The sequence below is a fragment of the Sphaerodactylus townsendi genome, linkage group LG07, assembly GCF_021028975.2.
Source record: "Sphaerodactylus townsendi isolate TG3544 linkage group LG07, MPM_Stown_v2.3, whole genome shotgun sequence".
NCBI lineage: Eukaryota > Metazoa > Chordata > Lepidosauria > Squamata > Sphaerodactylidae > Sphaerodactylus > Sphaerodactylus townsendi.
Genome location: NC_059431.1, coordinates 42,791,192 through 42,810,922, shown reverse-complemented (window position 1 = coordinate 42,810,922; position 19,731 = coordinate 42,791,192). Strand labels below are relative to the sequence as shown.

Genomic DNA, 19,731 nt, shown 5'->3' with positions numbered 1-19,731 from the left:
CTCCTAAAGGATATTTCAAAATGAACAGAAAATCTGTTTCTATTATGGGAAGCTGTTCATCATGTATTTGTCTGCATCTCAGCATATTCATGTATATATGAATCCCAATGTATGAGAGGTAAAAGGCAGGAAGGGTCGCCTCCCCAAGTGTTTGCCTTGTTCCTTTTGCTATTCTTGTAAAATGGTGTGCTGTAAACACTTGCTGGCCTAATTGCATAAAAATAAAAGGAAGAACCAAAATGTTTAAATGTGCTGTTCTATGGCCTAAAGACCTGGTAGTCAGTGGGGGAGTACCAGTGTGTTCTCAGAGATCCACTGAACTATGATATAAGGAAGGACTGAGAGATGAAGGGACTGGTAACTGAAGAATTAGCTTCAGTCAGTTTTAGGTCGCTGGTTCAAGGTAGCCGGTTCAGTTAGTTTCAGGTAGCTGGCTCAAGGTTGACTCAGTCTTCCATCCTTCCAAGGTCAGTAAAATGAGTACTCTGCTTGCTGGCAGTAAAGTGTAAATGACTGGAGAAGGCAATGACAAACCACTCCATAAACATAGTCTGCCTAGTAAAAGTTGTGATGTGACATCACCCCATGGGTCAGTAATGACTCGATACTTGCACCTTTATCTTTGCTATTAGAGAGTTCCCACACGGTAATCATCCATGTTTGAATTTTTGGGCTCGGAAACATGTTCTCCTTCTAGAAAGGAGCCTCAACTGATCAGAAGACTGTAGCAAATGTCAGATACTCAGGTGTCTTCTTCCCTCTGATTTGCTTAGCTATGATTGTAGAGTTCTAAATCTCCTCTAGATCAAAAAGGCAAAAGAAACAAACATGGCATGGATTTTCCTTGGCATGGAATTTTCTGTAACTCAGAGCTCTAGTTATTCCCTCAGTGAAAGATTACATTAATATCAGTAGCACTCTTTGTTCTTTAAAACTTTGTTAAATCCAAAGTTCACTAGCTCTTAAAAATACAATTTTATTACTCAGCCAGCTTTCTGGCCAACAATGTTCAAAACAGTTAATATCAGTTATGTGACAATGCCATAAAATAGTAGACACGTGTTCTCCCATGACACTCATGGAAGAAGGGGAGGTGTGTGGGGAAGGGCAGAGTGTAAAGGATTTCTCAATCCTTTGATCCCCTTCCTTTCCATCTTTATCTTTATTAACCTTTAATAGGCATAGAACCCTTCCTTTCCACTTAAGCATTACAAGGAGGTATTTGAATTAACTCTCACTTCACTCCTCAGGTGCTTGTTGTGTAGGTAGATTTGTACAAGGACAACATGCCCTTTGAGCCAAATTATCTCTGTTCCCTTCATGTAAGGTAGGAGAGATGTTCCCTCAGTCACAGAAAGATGGATTCCGCATGGGCCAAAAAAGTGGTGTGAAAATGGTGTAAAAAGGTTTAAAATGGTGTAAAAGGGCTTACACTGTTTTCACACGGCTGTTTTTGGCCCATGCAGAATCCGCCAAAGCCAGGTTGTATACTGTGAGGAAGCCTAATTCCATGCTTTACCTGCTCTTTTGCTAGCCCTGGTAGGGAGGAATTCATGACTCCTTGTGCTTGTTTCAGCAGCCTATGCAATTAATTCCCTTGTCTCTGCTTAATTCTAGGACTCGCAAGCTGTCTTATACTATGTGGGATGTTTCTCAGTAGTAGAGGAAACCATTACAGCTTTACTTTTAGTCTTCTCCTTCCCACTGTATTTCTAGCCATTAGATGAATACCACCTCTTCATGACTGTCTTCCGCTTATCTTCTCATGATGTCTTCTCCGTATCCACAGATTCTGCATGTGGGTTTAAATAGAGCTGTTTAATAGCTTTAATAAAGGTAAAGGTGCAAATACTGGGTCGTTACTGACCCATGTAGTGACATCATATCACAACATTTATTGGGCAGACTTTGTTTATGAGGTGATTTGTCATTGCCTTCCCCAGTCATCTATACTTTACCCCCACCAAGCTAAGTTTACCAACCTCAGAAGAATGGAGGGCTGAGTCAGCCTTGAGTCAGTTACCTGAAATTGACTTCTGTCGGGATTGAGCTCAGGTTGTGAGCAGAGCTTTGACTGCAGTTTATTATCCTATAGCTTTAATATATAGTCTCAATAGACAACTATCAATGTGAATGATAAGGCAATATGAAACTGATTTTGTTATATGTACCTTTACAGGAAATATAATGGTCATATCGAAAACAAGCCACTAACCATTCCTAAAGACATCGATCTTCATCTGGAAACCAAATCTGTTACTGAAATGGACACTTTAGGTAAGAGGCTGTGACCACATTAAGTGGGAGGTGGAGGCGAGAGAGATAGAAGATGAGAAGGGTTGAAGGAATGTATGTTATGTCTGTTCTTGCAGATTGAGCTGGATCTTTGAGGCTCAGTTGTAGTATGATGGTGGAAGCCCGTTGTGTAGAAAACTGAATTGCCTGTGGGTTCAGAACCCCTTCCTTTCCCCCTGGTTTGAGGGAAGGATTAGGAAATATCTGGTTGAGACTTACTGTGGGATCTGTAATCCTGTCTTTTATGGATTATCTCCGGAAGGCAACTTGAGTGCTTTATCTGGCTGTTCAGTCTTCTTGGATATTTAAGAATGGATTTTGATTAACCCAAAGGCACCAGTCACACAGGCTATACTTTATTGTTTGGGTTCTCATTGAGTCACGAACTGAAGAGTTTCAAAATTTCCTTGTTTCTGATTGTGAGTTAGTGTGCAGGAAGGAGAAATCCATTTGAAGGGTTCGAATGTCATCTGGATACCTTCTGAGGATAGTCACGATAGTTTGCAGTAGAGTGGCTAGAGCTGAGTCCAGTAGCACCTTGGAGATTAAAAAGATTTAGGGGTATAAACTTTTGAGTTAAAGCTCCCTTTCTCAGATCCTAATATCTGGGTCACTGAAGCTGAGTTTCAGAGGTAACACAGTTCATGATAATGTTGCGATTAAATTGTTTTTAGTAATTGCAATTGTATTTTGGTAGGGGAGTTTAGCTTAGTAATAGTGCACGTATTTGGCATGCCTAGGTTCACATCTGAAACCTTGAGAGCCGCTTCCACTCAGAGTGACATCAAGGATCAGACTTGCTTTAGAGCCAATTCAGGTATTCATCTGCATTCATTTGCTTGATGTGGATGCAGCATTCTCTTTTCCAAAGTCAGGATAATTCAGGCTGTGTCCTGCATTTACTGTCACCACAGATTCTGGTTATTTTGTCGCATTTCATTTACGAAATTGGCTATCTGGTAGTTTAAACTAAAAATATTGACAACTTGAGCTTCTCTGTGTGTGTTTATGTTTATACATCTTGAGTCTACGTATCTAAAAACTTCCTCTGCCAATGCTTAAAAATCACTTTATATGCATCTTTGTCACTGGATGACCCTTTTGCCTTTCAGCCTTGCATTACTTTCCTGAATATCAGTGGTTGGTGGATTTCACAGTTGCAGCTACAGTGGTATATTTGGTAACTGAAGCTTACTATAGCTGGATGAAGCCATTGCAAGAAATGAATATTAGCATCGTCTGGTGTCTGCTTGTTCTGGCTTTTGCAATGTATCCTTTTATGGCTAACTGTTCTGTTAAAAACCATATAAAATATTTTAATGGTTCATGAAATTCATAGGAATTAATTTGTTTTTTAATTGAGAGTTGGAAGCATTACTGGAGGGTTCATCTAAAACGTTCTTCATTTATTAAATTATAATGTATTATTCCAAACAGGAATCCTTTTCTAGAAGCATAGGTAGTATCCACAGCACTGCAGAGTAACACTGAGCAGGCTTTGTTTGCTTCCTGGACTCAACAATAATATCAAAGACGTCACTCCGTAGTGTTGATGCTATCTGTCCGATCACTTCTATTACTTGTGTCCTGCAGGCATTCAAGAGTACTATATGCCAATCTAAGACTTGGTCTGTATTATTGCTGAAACCTATAAGATCCTTGAGGAGCCGCATGGCATAGTGGTTAAGTGCTTGCACTGCCACTCACATGGTCAGGAGTTCAAGCCCCCTGTGGTCAGATATCCTGGCAGCTGGCTCATGGTCAACTCAGCCATCCATCCATTCCTTGGTCGGTAAATGAGTACCTAGCACATAGCTAGGGGGTAAAGAATAGCCGGGGAAAGCAATGGCAAACTATCCCACAAAAACGGCTTGCCTATGAAATCACTGCTTGCAGTGGTACCCCAGGGTCGGACACGACTGAAGGGGAAACTTTCCTTTATAAAATCCTTGAGCAGAGCTGTTCCCTCCCACTTCTTCCTGGTTTTTTTTTTTTGGGGGGGGACCAAGAGACCTTCATAGACAGCATGAGGGCAAAGTGGGTGTACAATGGGGGGATTGGCACTCCTCCTCCTTCCCCCCTCCCCGTCCAATCTTCTGAAACAGACAGCAAGGTAAAAGCCTCTCCCCCCTCCCAGTTTTCCTATAGATCATATTTTAGGACATTCATGTACTTTAAAGCAGTACCCGTCTTCCTACTGAATTCCTTGGTCTCCCTTTTTCATTATAGCTGTGATTTGTGATGAGGAAATACCCTCAGTTTTGATTGTTCCCCCAGCTAGTATTGATAGTCATTGCTACTCAGGGACTGACAAATACTCCTTATGATAACAGGCATGCACTTGATTGCTGACATAAACATATTTATAGTCTTACAAATCAAGATCACCCCAGAGTTTTTGCAAGGTGCTGATACTTGTTTTGAACCTTCTTATTATTAAAACAAGTTAAGTAAATGATGACATGATACACTGTGCTGCTCTTCCTGTTTATAAACTCGGTGTCTGTCATGGGCATAGTTTTGAAACGTAGCCCTGTACCTTATTTATTAGTATTTGCATGGTGAGTGTTATAAGGTGCCAAATCGTAATGCTAGAACAGAGCTTTAAAGTAGCATTTTAAAATTTTTCATTAGAATCTAAATATAAATGTATACTAAATAATTGGGCTGCAGTAAAATTAGGGTTTCTGTCTAGAACGGCAAGTTTTGCACAGCATGCAACAAAAGTCAGTTATGAATGGCATATACTGAAATGAGCATATACTGAAATGAGCACTTGTGTGCAGACAGCCATTGTAGTAGAATACCACCAGCAGCAGTCTCTATATATAGCATTTTCCCTGTCCTTTGTAAGAAGATCTCAGCATGTGCTACCCTTTGCTTATCTGCAGTCTTTGCTGTACAGGCAGACCCTGTGAAATCTTACTGCAGAATATTGGCTAGCAAATTGGGGGGGAGGGGGCAGGGATTCAAATTGCTGATTGCTATCTCTATCAGTTTTTGTTTAAATGATTTTAAAGCATGCTTTGTTGAAGCTTTGAATATGCATGTGCTTAAAACAAGGACTTTGCCACCTTTGAAATAATGGAACAAGGCACTGAAGTACATATATATCCAATATTGCACTAGCAAGTATCTTATTTTTTTTGCAAGCCGTAAATGTTCTTCAGTATTCAGAATCAGAAACAAAGATGGAAAGAGAAAATTAGGAATGACCACCCAGGATGCCATCATGTTACTCTTAGAGGGAAGGACTGAGCTTAAAAATGGGTGATGGGACAGCAGTATGTGCACCAATCCCCCCCCCCACACACACACACACACACTTTAGACCCTTACACTGTCAGTTCAGCACTTCAGTTTTTGCTCTGGCCGTAAATTGTAAAAATGCAAAGAACAAACAAAGGTTTTCTAATGGATGGGATTTCCATCCCCAAAGAAGCTCTTCCTGGCCCTTTCTACTAGGTCCTAGTCAATCCCGACTTTTGTAACTGCTGCCAGTGATAAATATGTTTAGTGACATGTTGTCAGGAAAGATGAGGCTGAGATGATCTAGAGGTAGTGTACCAGTGAAGTCCCAGATGAAAGGCATTTCACAGTTTGGTTCCAAAAGGGTTTGGTGGGCCGGGGGAATATCTGCATATGAATTCAGACTGCCTGAATTGACAATGCAGTGATTGTGGTGCAATTCTTAAATGTGCTTGTTGGAATTATGAGTTTATATTAACACTTCCTGATAGTACGATATCTATAGAAACCAGTAGTATTCTGTAGCATTGCATTAATTTTCCAAAAATAAAGCTAAAGGCCCTGTTAAATTGTCTTGGAAAATTTATTCTGGTGTAATGAGATCAGGAAAATAGTTTGTGTCATCATGGCCTCAAATGACCTTTATGTACTCAATCTCTGCAAATGAAGCTATTAAATTCTTTAGGTTCTGATAAGAAATATTGACGTTTTTAATTAGCTAATGGAATATCAAATGTGAATTTAATTAAAGTTGAAACTGTGGAAATGTACAGTTTATCTGGTTCTTACTGAATTGCTTATATTGCATATAAAAAGGTTTAATTGTCTTAAAAATGAAACGGAAAGATCTGTGATGAGCATCGATCCACATTGCAGCCAATCTCAAGCAAGTACTTCACAATTGGGGGTTTCGTTAACATTAGTTCCAACTAATGGCTGAAATCCATTCTCTCAGCTTGTGGCATTTTTGTTAACTGAGTGTAGCAAGGTGTTTGAGAAATACAGCTGCTTTAAGAGTAGTTTGCCATGTGTCACGGCTGAATAGAGGGAGTATGCCTACTGTTTAAGAAACCTGAGCTGAAGGTTCTTTTCAGTGCTGAAACCAGTTGTCTAACTCTTTGGATCCAGTCCAGTGTTGTAGTATTTATATATACAAATGTATTGAACAAATTGGTTCATCTGTGGTCTCTGAAGTTCTGCACTGGACTCCCTGAACGTGAGTTTTTCCTGCAGTGCCAGAATGTCTAAGGTTCATTCTTAAGACTGTACAAAAGGTGCTTTCCTTGACTCTTCTCATGTAGCAAAATATTGTTCTCATTGACCACACACTACTTCAGAGTAGAAGATGCAGGAGAAAGATCACTCTGTGTAACCTTCGGCTTCTTTTTCTTTGTCAAAGCAATGGCAATTCTAATAGTAACGGAAAACTATTTAGAATTTGGACTTGAATCAGGTAAGACTTTCTTTGGAACAATATCCTGATTAACTTAACAGTATATATATGGACAGTAGCTTCATTTTTTATGCTTCTGCTGTTATTATCTATTACTATTATTGTTGCTTACTTTGAGCTTTTAACTCGTTTTAGTTTCTCAGTACTTTTTCAGTCATTCTGGTTGACTGAAGCCCCTCTCCTATGGATTGCCTATTCTCTGGTTGTATTCCAGCACTATTAAAATCAACAAGAATTTCCTTCCCGCACTCCCTTTACATACATATTGCATCCTTTAAGAACTAACATAGCTACTTCATGCTTACAGACTATAAAAAAATAATATTGTGAGACTTGAACTTGTTAAGAATTGCACTGTGTCATTTTCATTACCAAATGGAACAAGTTAGGCATTTGAAAATTATTTCTGAAATTTTATGAGTGCTAACATCTAGAAAGTTTGTGCTTATCTTGCGCTAATTTTTTCCACCAGGCTTCTCAAATTTTTCAGAAAGTGCTGTGCAGTTTTTTGAAAAACAGGGATTAGAATCACGGTGAGTATAACGTGCCAATTGCTAGACAAAAATGTGTGAGACTTAGTTTATATCTTAACATCAGTGTTCTCTGATGCCAAGATCTGCAAGCACAGCGAGTTTTTTATTTTTATTTATTTAAATTATGTATACTTTCCCCTTTGATGTGAAATTGCCTTGAAGATGTCAGTATTTCCACTGCAATAGTTCTTGCTACAAAACCAAACAACTTCTAAAACAGCTGGAAATGCCTTTTGGAAGTAGGGTAGGGAATCAGGAGCTGCTATTCTTGGCTACTGTAGAGCTCTCAGTATTTATCCATGAGGGGCACTGTGCTGGAATCCTAGATAGCTGTCAAGGCACTTCCTGGTGACTTCTCTCTGTTTTGATTTTATGGTAATTATTAAGAAGTTTTACTAGCTAAACATTTCTAAATGTACGTTCCTAGTTTGGAATTACATGACACATTCTTAGTATAGGGGGAAATGACCAGATGGGTTCCCTGTACCTGTAAAAGTTATGCAGAACAGGGATTTTCAGCATGAGCAACTTGGTTTGCAGGGTTCCCTAGCTATTCATCTATTATAAGTTGCAGAAAGCCAGTCCTCCTCCTGACTCAATGCAACTTGCAGTTCATTTCTTCCCTGGTTCATAGCAGCTAGGTAGTCAGTAGTGGTTTAATGAGCAACTTGTGTGTCTGTCAGAATTGCTCTGGTCTCCACTCTGCGCAGCACTGATGTATCAAAGGAGGCTACAGTACCTTCCCCGCACACATTCTTGCACATGCCCATTGTAATTGCCTTGTGAATCCCCTTGCTGTACTGTGGGACAGCTCAGCTGTGCCTCTGTTGGACAGGAAGCAAGAAAACTAGGAAGCCTGTAAAATTCCTTGCTGTAGTGTTACCCTTAAACAAAATGTAATCCAGCAGTACTCTTACAAACACATCAAAAACAAAATCATTAAAAACAAAACAGGCAACAAAAACATACAAATATAGTTGGTATACTATACATTTATTACAATTCTTGCAGGTATCACAGATTATTCCAGTAAAACAGTATACATGGACCAGACTAGTTTTGACCAAGAAGAGCTTCCTCAGTAGTCACATTTTACTAGTACATACTCACTAGATGGAAAATAAGATGTTGTGAGGAGCAGCAATGGCGTAGTGGTTAAGAGCAGGTGTACTCTAATCTGGAGGAACCAGGTTTGATTCCCTGCTCTGCCACTTGAGCTGTGGAGGCTTATCAGGGGAATTCAGATTAGCCTGTGCACTCCCAACACACGCCAGCTGGGTGACCTTGGGCTAGTCACAGTTCTTCTGAGCTCTCTCAGCACCCACTTACCTCACACAGTGTTTGTTGTGAGGGGGGAAGGGAAAGGAGGTTGTAAACCCCTTTGAGTCTCCTACAGGAGAGGAAGGGGGGATATAAATCCAACTCTTCTTCTTCATATGGTGGCCTGAAATATTGATATGAAAATGGAGCCAATTAATAAACATAATATTTGAGAAAATATGCTGAATAATAAGATGAATAAAACATTAAACTGGACTTACATTCCCAAATGTACATTCAAGTGAAAATATCTCGGAATTTTACATCTGGCTCAAGTTCTTAACAGCCATCTCCAAGGCCCAAGGGAATGTAAAGGTGTGCTCATTCTGTAAAAATATTTATAAGCCTGAGGGTAAAACCATGATACAAAAAAAAAATTAAGGTAACTAAAATAAACCAGCCAATAAATAGGTAAACTAACTAACCCAAACACAGCAATTCCTTCACTCCCATTTGTATGTGTGAGTTGTAGTAGCAATTTGATAAAGAAAAGCCCTGAACAGATTGAAAAGGCTAAATATACCTTTTATAGAGACGATTCAAACTAGGAAAATTGAGAGCTACCTTGAAAGGAAGGGGGAAGAGGGGGAGTGATAATAGTATGGAGGGGTGGTGGAGTAAGGGAAAGGCCAGATAGCTATCTTGACTAGAATGAATAGTAGCCAAAATATATTTGTGAAATACCTGAGAGGGGAATTCAACACCAGTTATAAAAATGTACAAGATTTATAATTTGTAGACACACAACCAATCCACTACTACACTGAATCCCTGGGGTGTCAAAGTGCTGAGCATAAAAATCCAGCAAATTTCCCTTTTCTCAAGCAGTCTGGGTAACTAGAGCGGATGCTTGCAGCTGTTCAATAATCTAGACGCATAATTCACTATCCGAATGAGCCACTGTAAAAAGTGCTGAACCAGTGTTGCTTTCGTTTTCTTCATCCTGATGCAGCTCCTTTGCTCGCAAATATGTGTTTTTTTAACAGGTCTAGTTGTCATTTCCATGTGCATAAGATTACATGGGCATAATCTACATACACCCAACCCCTTGTAGCCACAGCCATGACAGCCATCAATGCAGAAAATGCTCTAACACCAGATGAATTCAGGAATGTACTTTGCTTTAACAGTAAAGGAACATACAGAGCAATGCCCACATGGGAGGTTTCTTTTAAGTTTTTTTGCCTATTGATAAATGTGCTTGGGATGTTCTCATGATGAACTTCTCACTAACAAATCAAAATAGAGAAGATCAGCACCATGGCTAAAATTCAGTTTTTGGTTGGGGTTGCCCCTTTTGCGCTGTTGTCAGGAAGCAAGAAAGCCAAGCAGTAGTTGGCTATCAATTCTAGTCAGAATTTATGGTCGATGAACTTTGCTTATTTATTTTATTTAGGACATTTTTGTTCTGCCTTTCCATCCAGTCAGGGTCCACAATAAAAAAACCCACACAATTAAAATACTGTTAAATGTATAAATATCAATAAATATATAACATTCCATTTAAAAACAAAGAACACTAGCAGGGCTGTGGCCAGATGAAACAAACTAATAATTTTTATTTTATATTAACTACCACTTCTGTTTTTGCGATTTAGTAAACTAGGTTTCTTTTCCATATCTGTTGTGTTTGGTCAACAGATGGCGCATGTGTTTGAGTAGACTAGTTAATATTCTGATTTTCAAGTATAATTCAGTCATAGCCTTCTTCCTCAAGAGTTTAAGGGAAATGTGGCTTTTTCCTCTCCCTTTGTTGTGTGAGTGGAAAGAGCAGAACATGTACCACATCCTTGACAGTTCTGGAAAACTAATTTTCATGTGTGTACTTCTTTTTAGGGGGCCTGTTTCTAAACTAACATTCAAACTGTTTCTGGCTGTTCTGTGTTCTCTTATTGGTGCTTTTTTGACATTCCCTGGATTGCGACTGGCTCAGATGCATCTGGATGCCTTGAGTTTAGCACCAGAAAAAATCACTCAGTAAGTTGCACCATATATAGATTAACATAAATTACATTCTGATCTTCCAATAGTAATCTTTGTTATATAGAACTTCTTCCTTTATCAGACAAACTGCTGATCATGTTTCAGGGCACTTTATATAAAACGTAACACAATCAAAGTACAGTAAAGCCATAATTTAAAATCCATGGCTCATTCCGCACATGCAGAATAATGCACTTTCAAACCACTTTCACAACTGTTTGCAAGTGGATTTTGCCATTCCGCACAGCTTCAAAGAGCACTGAAAGCAGTTTGAAAGTGCATTATTCTGCATGTGCGGAATGAGCCCATGTTAAAAGCATTTTAGGAGGAGGAAATGAGAGGGTAGAGAAACTGAAGATCACCAGGAGATAAAATGGTCCTTGGATCCATATAAGGGGTGAGGGATGAATAGAAGTGAGTATCTGTTTGAGACACCTGCTACAGTAAAACTCCTATTGGTGCATGGCCATTGGTGAAACTTCAGTAGGTGGCATATGAGTACCAATAGCCACCAGGTTCCATGAATAAGTTGCAACTCTTCTGAAAATCAAAATGAGGATGTACATACATCAATTCCCTGCGGTAACCCAGGCAAGCAGCATGGTGGTATGGATTCAAAGGTCTGGCATGTTATGAAAATAATCTTTAAACAACTCAGTAATCGGATATGTTTATATAAAGGGCATGATCAAAAATTATCTCCAACATTGATCTGTGGTCCATTTTTCCTCTACTCCAACTGCCTTGCATCTCATAGAATGGTAGAGCTCAGCTCATGAAAACATCCTGACTCATTGGATTACAAACTCCTCTTACAAAGGAGACTTTCCACATTAGATTATCTAGGTTAACGGTTCAGGAATCCTGAATTTTGCATTTCTACACAACATTCTGAAGGATCTCCTAGATCATGAACCAGCTCAAAGGGGAATGTTGTAGAAGCTCACTGAGTTTTGGAAGATTACGTGAATGGGAGCAATTTAAGATGTGCATGTGCGTATTTAAATTTCTCACTGAAGAACTGTTCTTTGCTCCAAGCAAAGTAGGAACCCTCAAGGCAAAGGTTCCTTGAAGACAGTTTAAAAACTGCTGCAATGGCAGTTAACTTTTTTTTAGAATGCATCGTCTTTGTCACAAAATAGTTTGTGCCTGTCTACTTTATTTTCAATATATACCTGTCCAGAAACTTGGCTAATATGTTTTCTGTGAGAGTAACAATTTTTCTTTCATTCTTAACTTTCAGAACTTTGCTGCATATAAATTTCCTGTCACCCCTGCTTATGGTCTTATTGTGGGTTAAACCCATAACGAAGGACTATATAATGAATCCACCACTGGGAAAAGAAACTGTGCCTTTGTAAGATGCTTTTGAAAATTTGCTATATGTGTTTACTGTGAGAGTCTTAAAAAACAATCTTGATAGCTTCTAGTTGGATGAGAGTAACAATAAGACATCAACCATTCCCATAGTTCTATACTTTATACTTGACCTGCACACCTTTTTTAGGGATCTAAGGAATCACCTCACATATATATTGTGGAAGCTGGTCATTGATCTCATTTTCACAGTAGAGCTCCTGTCAGTGATAACTTGTGGAAGAGGTTGGGTTTTTTATACATTGTATGTTTTGTGGATGTTATTTGGAAAATCCTAGAAGGTAGAAAGACTCAGCCATCATCTACTGGTTTCTTACTTGGTTTTCTAGGTCTTGAGGAGCTACAGAGGTCTGAACATGTAGCACCATGTGCATATATGTTTGTTGTATTTTGAAGAGGAGAATGGTTGAAGGCAAATCCTGGGGAACTGTATTGTAGAGTGCCTCAGATGTTGTAAATGGATGGAATGAAAGACCTAATTCTTTATAAATGTAGGGGTTTATCCCTAGTTTGTTTTGTTAGGCTGTATTTTGTGTGTGTGTCCATGTGTGGATACCTGCTAAGTTATACTAATTAAGTTCTTTTGTAATTGATATCAGTTAAAGGCCACTTAAAAAGTATCTACCATGGTTTTCTAGTATAGGAAGATGGCAGTCATCCATCTACTGTGGTCTTGGTTGTGTGGGCAGAGGCTAGTATCTTCCGCCCTCCCCCAAACTTTTTTCTTCCTTGGCCTCTGGAAGGCAGATATCTTTACATTCCCTATTCCCAGTGGGTGGCCCTTGTCAAATGTGAAAGGCTTAGACTATTGATCTTGTGTTATTACACTGTCCTTACTATACCGATGTACGTTCTCAATATATCATTCTGATTTTAATGAAGATCAGAGCAATTCTATACTCACTTCCTTTCAGACTCATCTAAAGAAATAACTTATAGTGTAACAAAATTACAAAAGTAAATGGTTAAGGCTTCAAATAACTGACGCTCCTAGCGTGAAATGTGTGTGAGAATTTTGAAATACTGGGTTACAATTGGCATTTATAAGTCTTTCTGTTGATCTTGGTGTAGTATGTGATAGTTTTTATTGTTTTTGCTAATACTTTTCAAGGTGATAATGTATCAAAATTAACTAAACTATTTAATTTGTACAGTCTTTGACTTGCTCTTTTAACAGTGGAAGGAGCATTTAATGAAATTACATGGAATAATTTTAGCATGAGTACAGAATAGTTTGAAAGGTCTCTTGTAATGGCTTGACATTTAATGGAGTTGCAGTTGAACAGTAGTATTGAAGTTGACGCAGTTAAGAGGCTGTATGCCCCATCTAGTATATTACATCATTTTAGAACAGTATGAACACTCTCCTGCTCTATCTCCTTGCTTGCTGGCACATAGTGGGTGTATCTTTCATATTTTCCTAAATCTAGGCAAAAAAATAACTGAAGTGCAAATTCTTAATTCATTCAAAGGTAAAGGTAGTTCCCCTCGTCAAGCACCAGGTCATTACTGACCGATGGAATGACACCACATCGCAATGGTAACTAGGCAGACTTTGTTTATGGGGTGTTTTGCCATTGCCTTCCCCAGTTGTCTACATTTTACCTCCAGCAAACTTGGTTCTTATTTTACTGACCTTGGAAGAATAGAAGACTGAGTCAACCTCGAGCCAGCTACTTGAACCCGACTTCCATTTATTTACTTGATCTGATCGTACCCAGTACTTTGGAGGCTCAGAAAGTTAGATTGTTCACTAAGGCCCCTTCTGCACACACAAAATAATGCATTTTCAAACCACTTTCACAACTGTTTGCAAGTGGATTTTGCTATTCCGCACAGCTTCAAAGAGCACTGGAAGCAGTTTGAAAGTGCATTATTCTGCATGTGCAGAATGAGCCCCAATAAAAAGGAAGTTTTCTAGTATATCATCATCACTTTCCAATGAATGTTTAAACTTAATGCATAGACTATATTGTTAATAGACACTCATATTACTCGTATGCCTGAAGGATATAATCCATTTCAGTAGTCCCAGCAAATTTATATATAGAGAAACTAAATTCTTGATTAGTACAGTGAGAATGACATAGGAAATAATTGTTTATCTGTTTTAATTTGCAGAATGTCAGAAGCTACCTTTGATACTGTAAGGTTGTGGATTATAATTCTCTTGTGTGCATTACGGTTAGCCATGATGCGTAGTCATCTTCAAGCCTATCTTAATTTAGCACAGAAATGTGTGGATAAAATGAAAAAGGAAGTTGGCAGAATTAGTACAGTTGAACTGCAGAAGATGGTAAGTATTTCAAAACAATAATGAATGTGATATCAAAATACAACTAGGCAGAAGTGCTTGCAGCTGTTGCTCTGAAGTAGTGAACATTTTGATTATTCAAATTGTACAATTGTCTAGGGACAATCTTGCAGTTTCAGTGAAAAAAAACACTGTTTCAGCTCAGCCCTGATTTCTCCATTTGGATTTATTCTCAAAACAACAAAGATGGTGATTACAAATGTGGTTTTGGGGATGACCACACAATGCGCTCAGATGTATGTTAGTGGCTGAACAATCTACAGTTGTAATCTCTGGTGAGAGCAGATGCATTAGCTACTGCTGCCACACTTATCTCAGCAGTTACCTGGCACTGCTTAAAAGTAGAGAAGCAATGACATGGTGAGTGGGCAGTGCTGCTTTAGCTGGCTTGGTTGAAAGGCCGGAAGACAGAAAGAAAAAGCTGCTAGCAGTGGTTCTGTGGTTCTCCTGCCGGAAAACTTAATTTAGCATTATGTCAACAGGGGGTAGGTAAATGTCATTTGCCATTCACCTGCTTTCCAGGAAGTAATTGCTACTTGATTGAGGAAAATATATGTGCAAATGTGTTCCTGATGCTAACCATATATTTACCTTGAAGAATTAGGAGAACATGTGAGTGAAACAGTCTCAATGGCTTTTACAGTGGAAACTCTCACTCTTGTGGCTAATATTTCTATAGCATCTGGTATTTTAAGCTATGTTGTTTTATTGTCAGCTGTGCTTCACTGCTGCCTGTGATAACTTCTGTGATGTTGCTCACACTGTACTGCTCTGTATAGCAATTCGTCTAAGTTTTTTGTTGCTTTTAGGTGGCCAGAGTGTTCTATTACCTTTGCGTCATCGCCCTTCAATATGTGGCCCCTTTGGTTATGCTGCTTCATATGACACTGCTGTTGAAAACTTTAGGTAGGAAACTGTTTACTCATGTAAATGACTGCTCTAAACATTATACATTTTCGTTCAGTGTTCCGGAAAGAGATGACAGACTTTGGTGCCATGACTAGTCCCTTTCTTCTGTCTTTCTGCCTAGCTGTTTCCTTCCTGATCCTAGAACTGCTGGCTGACAAGATGAGCTCACATAACACCACCAGTAATTCAGCAAATTCTTGCTCACACCTGCATATAAGCAACTGAACATTTGAGTGTCTCAGTGAGCTTATTTAAAACTGGACATATGATAATTGTGGGAAGACTGGACATGTACTTGAACGTGAGGTCCAGAATCTGCTTTTTAGGTTTTACCTTTTTTTTCTTTTTTATAAGTAACTGGATAGAAGTATGATGCGTTGACTCCACAAATACTTCTGTTCCTATGAGCATACTAACCCTCCCTTACATCTGGAACTCTCCCCCTGAAAAGACTCACAGTTTATTCAGTGTTCTTCAGTATCATGCAAATACTGTAAAATGACGATAACTTGGCCACAAGATGAGATGAAAGATGGGTTAAGATACTGAATATTACTTGTCAAACATATGCAGAGGAAATGACATAAATAAATCCTTTTATATTTTAATTTCTCCCCCAACCCCCAAAACATGTATGTGTGTTCTTTTTTTCTGAACGGGTACATCCTATTTTTCATCTTTTTTCTTTAAATTGAGCTTTATATCAAACAATAGCAAAAAAATGCCAAGATGATTTGTGTCCCTAGAGCTTACATATCCTGCCATATGGGAAATGCACAACTCCTTTTTATTCTTTCGGTATTTGAGAAGCCATACTGCTACTCACAAACAAAAATGCTCTGCTTACAAGCATGTATGTAGAAATGATCAAGGAAAGAGACTAAATATTAACATTTTTGTTTGTTTATATAGGAAACTATTCCTGGGGCATTTATCCGGATTCTTCTTCAAATTCTCTCATGGACAACAGCCCACTGAGAGATTCAGTAAACTCTGAACCTTCACCTGATGATGGAAAGATGCAGCTAACTGTACTAGAGCTAACAATGGCACTGGGTAGCCTGAAAAACATTTTCACTCCGCTCTTGTTCCGAGGACTCCTGTCCTTTCTCACCTGGTGGATCGCTGCTTGTCTTTTTTCCACGAGCCTTTTTGGGCTGTTCTATCATCAGTACCTGACAACAGCATGACCCAACGAAGATTTAAAGACAAACATTTGGATGTCTGCATGCCCCAAAAGAGGCAAAAGAAAATGTGAGGAAATAACAACAAAGAGAAAAACATATCAGTTTTTTTTAATTTAAATGCTTCCTTGGAGTTCTCAGACAAATGTTGTTGGCAAATGTTGGCAATCACAAGGGAGTTTTATAACTGGTTACCTTAATTGGTAGGTAACTGCTGAATTATTCATATTGGTTGGTGTTGGTGAGTTGCTTTGAAATACATCCAAGGACTTTTGTTTTCATTAGCTCCATGTTGCCCTGAAAACACTTGTGTATTCAGTCAGTGATTGGCTGACCTTAGTGGTATTGAGGTACTAGGGTGGTAATAATGGCAACAGCTTAGGAAATGGACTTGCGACTGAGCCATACAAAGAAGTGGGGAAAATCATCCTGTTGGGAGGAAAACTATGGCTGACTGTTCTCCTTAGGAGCAAATGTATCCAACAGGACAAAAAAAAATACTGTATATTACAGTAAAGAAAGCTATATGGAATAGAGATTATTGTAAATTAAAATGCCTGGACTCGGCAAGTATTCATGCCAAAGGACTTATTTACATGTTACAGTTAAGGGTGTCCAAGTGCAATATTGTGTCACTTGATTTGGATGAATGTTCAGGGGTGTGTAGTTACTGTAGATTTTAAGAGCTTTCTCCCTGTTTGAGCACATATACTTGAAATAAACCCTTCATCTGGTAGGGTATCATAAAATAGTAGGGTCTGAAAATTGTACAATAACTTATTGGTCTGTCCTTCACTCCTGCACATTCATGCATTAAAGTATACAATATGTTGTTGCTTCCTTTTCCTGAGGCATTATACCCTGTAATGTAATGTGTCTGGAAGTCCTGAGAGAACAATTTTCATATTGTAAGGATAATATTATAAAATCTATTGTTTCTGTCTTAACAGTCTTTTTAAAGATAATAAATGGCCATATGAATATTTTGGATGTTCAGTATTGGTGCTAATATTTATCCACAAAATCCATTTGAGTTCTGTTGATCAGTATCGGACAAATTCCAGTGCCTTTCAGCACAATGATTTGGATCACCTGGCACTGATCAAAATCTTTTAAGACTGACTTTACTGTATGTTTTAAAATATAATCATATAATATAAGGGGATTGAAGAAAGTTGAAATTTCTTTAAGAGATTTCTGAATGTATGCTGCCCAGTGGCAGGATCATCAAGCTTTCGATGAAGAGATATAAAAATGAATGAGGGCTATCTGTCTTGATTTTTTTTTTCAGAGATACTATAGTATCCTAAACTTTAATTGGCTGTCATTGTACAGATTGGCTTTTAACAACATAGGTGCAGTAGTGCCTTTATGTTCTGTCTTACCTGGTTCTTGGAGTCTCCATTATAAAGGACACTGCTAGATATTGGAGGTTGGAATGATAGTTGTCAAAGTTGCCTTATGATGTCCATCTTTTTGCTACGGTACGTCCAACAACAGTGGTGTGTGCTGCCAGAGCAGTGCCAGCGAAGACTACTGCACAAGTATAGTAAGCAGTCATCTCACAACAGAGTCAAACATGAGGTCTGTTTTCTATACTGGCTGCTTCTTCAGTACACTGTCCCTGTTGGAGAATTCTTAAGGGAAATCACTTGAACAAAAATTGGAATTCTTTGGATTTGGATTTTAAGAAGGGTTTCTGTACCGGTATTCCAAATTATTTGGGTCTCTAATACAGTTCTGGAATTTGGACTTTGTTTTGTTTTTTTTGGGAGGGGGGTATTTTTGAAATTTTGAAAAATTCAAGTCTGATATTTCTTATGGGGGACATTTTTACATGGGGTTGGAGGGACTGCTTTTCAAGCAAATGGCAGTAAAATTACAGGGAATCTTGTCCTGGCTGTCCGCTGAAGATCGACGCTCTCAAGTTTCAATCAAATTAGATCAGGGGGTACAATTTGATGGATGCCTGAACAAGGTGCCCCGTATTTGTTTTCTAAGGGGAAAAGGGCTGTGCTTTCTCCAGGAAAGAAGAAGCTAGAAGCCAAACACACAAGAGCAACCACTGGCTAAAAGCCTCCAAATACAAGCAGAACCATCAGGCCCAATGGAACCCACGCCAAACCACAGAATATAAGCCGAACCAACTTAAATAAGAGACATCATTGAAAGCCCAACCAAACCTGTAAAACTGAAGAAAAAACATTACTGAGAACCTTTAAATTCTGGCTTTGAATATTCCCAACTAGTTCTGGAATGTTTCAAACTCAATTATCAGTATTCTGAAAAATTCTAATAGTGAACTGCACATATCTGAAAATACCAATGAGGTATTATTGGTTATTTATCAAATGTGCACATCCCAAAAGATCATTTTCAAACTGCATGAATGGAAACAGTATGGCAAATGATCTTCAGTGTAAGAAAAGGAAACATGGTAAAGAAAGTGGTAAAGAAAAAAATCCATGCTTTGCTTATATGCAAAGTAGTCCAATCAGGCATTTCTACACTTTATTGTCAGATCAAACCTATATGATTTGTTTGGCTGAAAGGGATTGCCCCAAGGTCACTTATGGCAAAATGGAGATTCAGGCCTGGGCCTCCCAGATCCTACTGTGATACCCAGCATTACATTTTAGTAGCTGGTGTGAAAAAAGTGAATTCAAAGCTACAGCCTACTGGGAAAGGGATTGATAATAACATTGCTAGCTTCATAAACTTTTATATCTTAGTGCAGATATCTTTTGGAATGCTATGTACAGTTCTGATCACCTCAACTCATAAAGAATGTTAGAAATATGAAGCAGGTGGCAGAGACTTGCAACCATAATGCCGAAGCACCTGTCTATCAGGAAATGCTTGTATATGATATTAAAAAAATGGCTAGAGAACTTCCTTTGTCTTCCGTAATGCTAGAAATCAAGATAACTCAGGCTCATTCCGCACACGCAAAATAATGCACTTTTAAGCTGCTTTCACAACTGTTTTTGCCATTCCGCACAGCTTCAAAGAGCCCTGAAAGCAGCTTGAAAGTGCATTATTCTGCGTGTGCGGAATGAGCCTCAGTTAAATTAGACAAATTTAGGACTGTGTTTCGCAAGATATGTATTATGC

The 19,731-nt window shown here is 38.7% G+C and overlaps 1 protein-coding gene across 3 annotated transcripts in view; it reads left to right on the top strand.

Moving 5' to 3' along the window:
- Positions 1-17,600, top strand: part of TMEM161B (transmembrane protein 161B) — a 31,727-nt gene extending 14,127 nt beyond the window's left edge. The window contains exons 4-12 of one of the 3 annotated variants that reach the window (XM_048503419.1): positions 2,180-2,277; positions 3,408-3,564; positions 6,843-6,997; positions 7,470-7,530; positions 10,687-10,827; positions 12,077-12,190; positions 14,332-14,506; positions 15,334-15,430; positions 16,346-17,600. In XM_048503419.1, the coding sequence (XP_048359376.1) occupies positions 2,180-2,277; positions 3,408-3,564; positions 6,843-6,997; positions 7,470-7,530; positions 10,687-10,827; positions 12,077-12,190; positions 14,332-14,506; positions 15,334-15,430; positions 16,346-16,623 (1,276 nt within the window). In that variant the 3' untranslated portion in view covers positions 16,624-17,600. Of the gene's footprint in view, positions 1-2,179; positions 2,278-3,407; positions 3,565-6,841; positions 6,998-7,469; positions 7,531-10,686; positions 10,828-12,076; positions 12,191-14,331; positions 14,507-15,333; positions 15,431-16,345 lie in introns of those variants that run through there. The other 2 variants (XM_048503420.1, XM_048503421.1) reach the window with 2 other exon arrangements.
- The last annotated feature ends 2,131 nt before the right edge of the window (positions 17,601-19,731 follow it).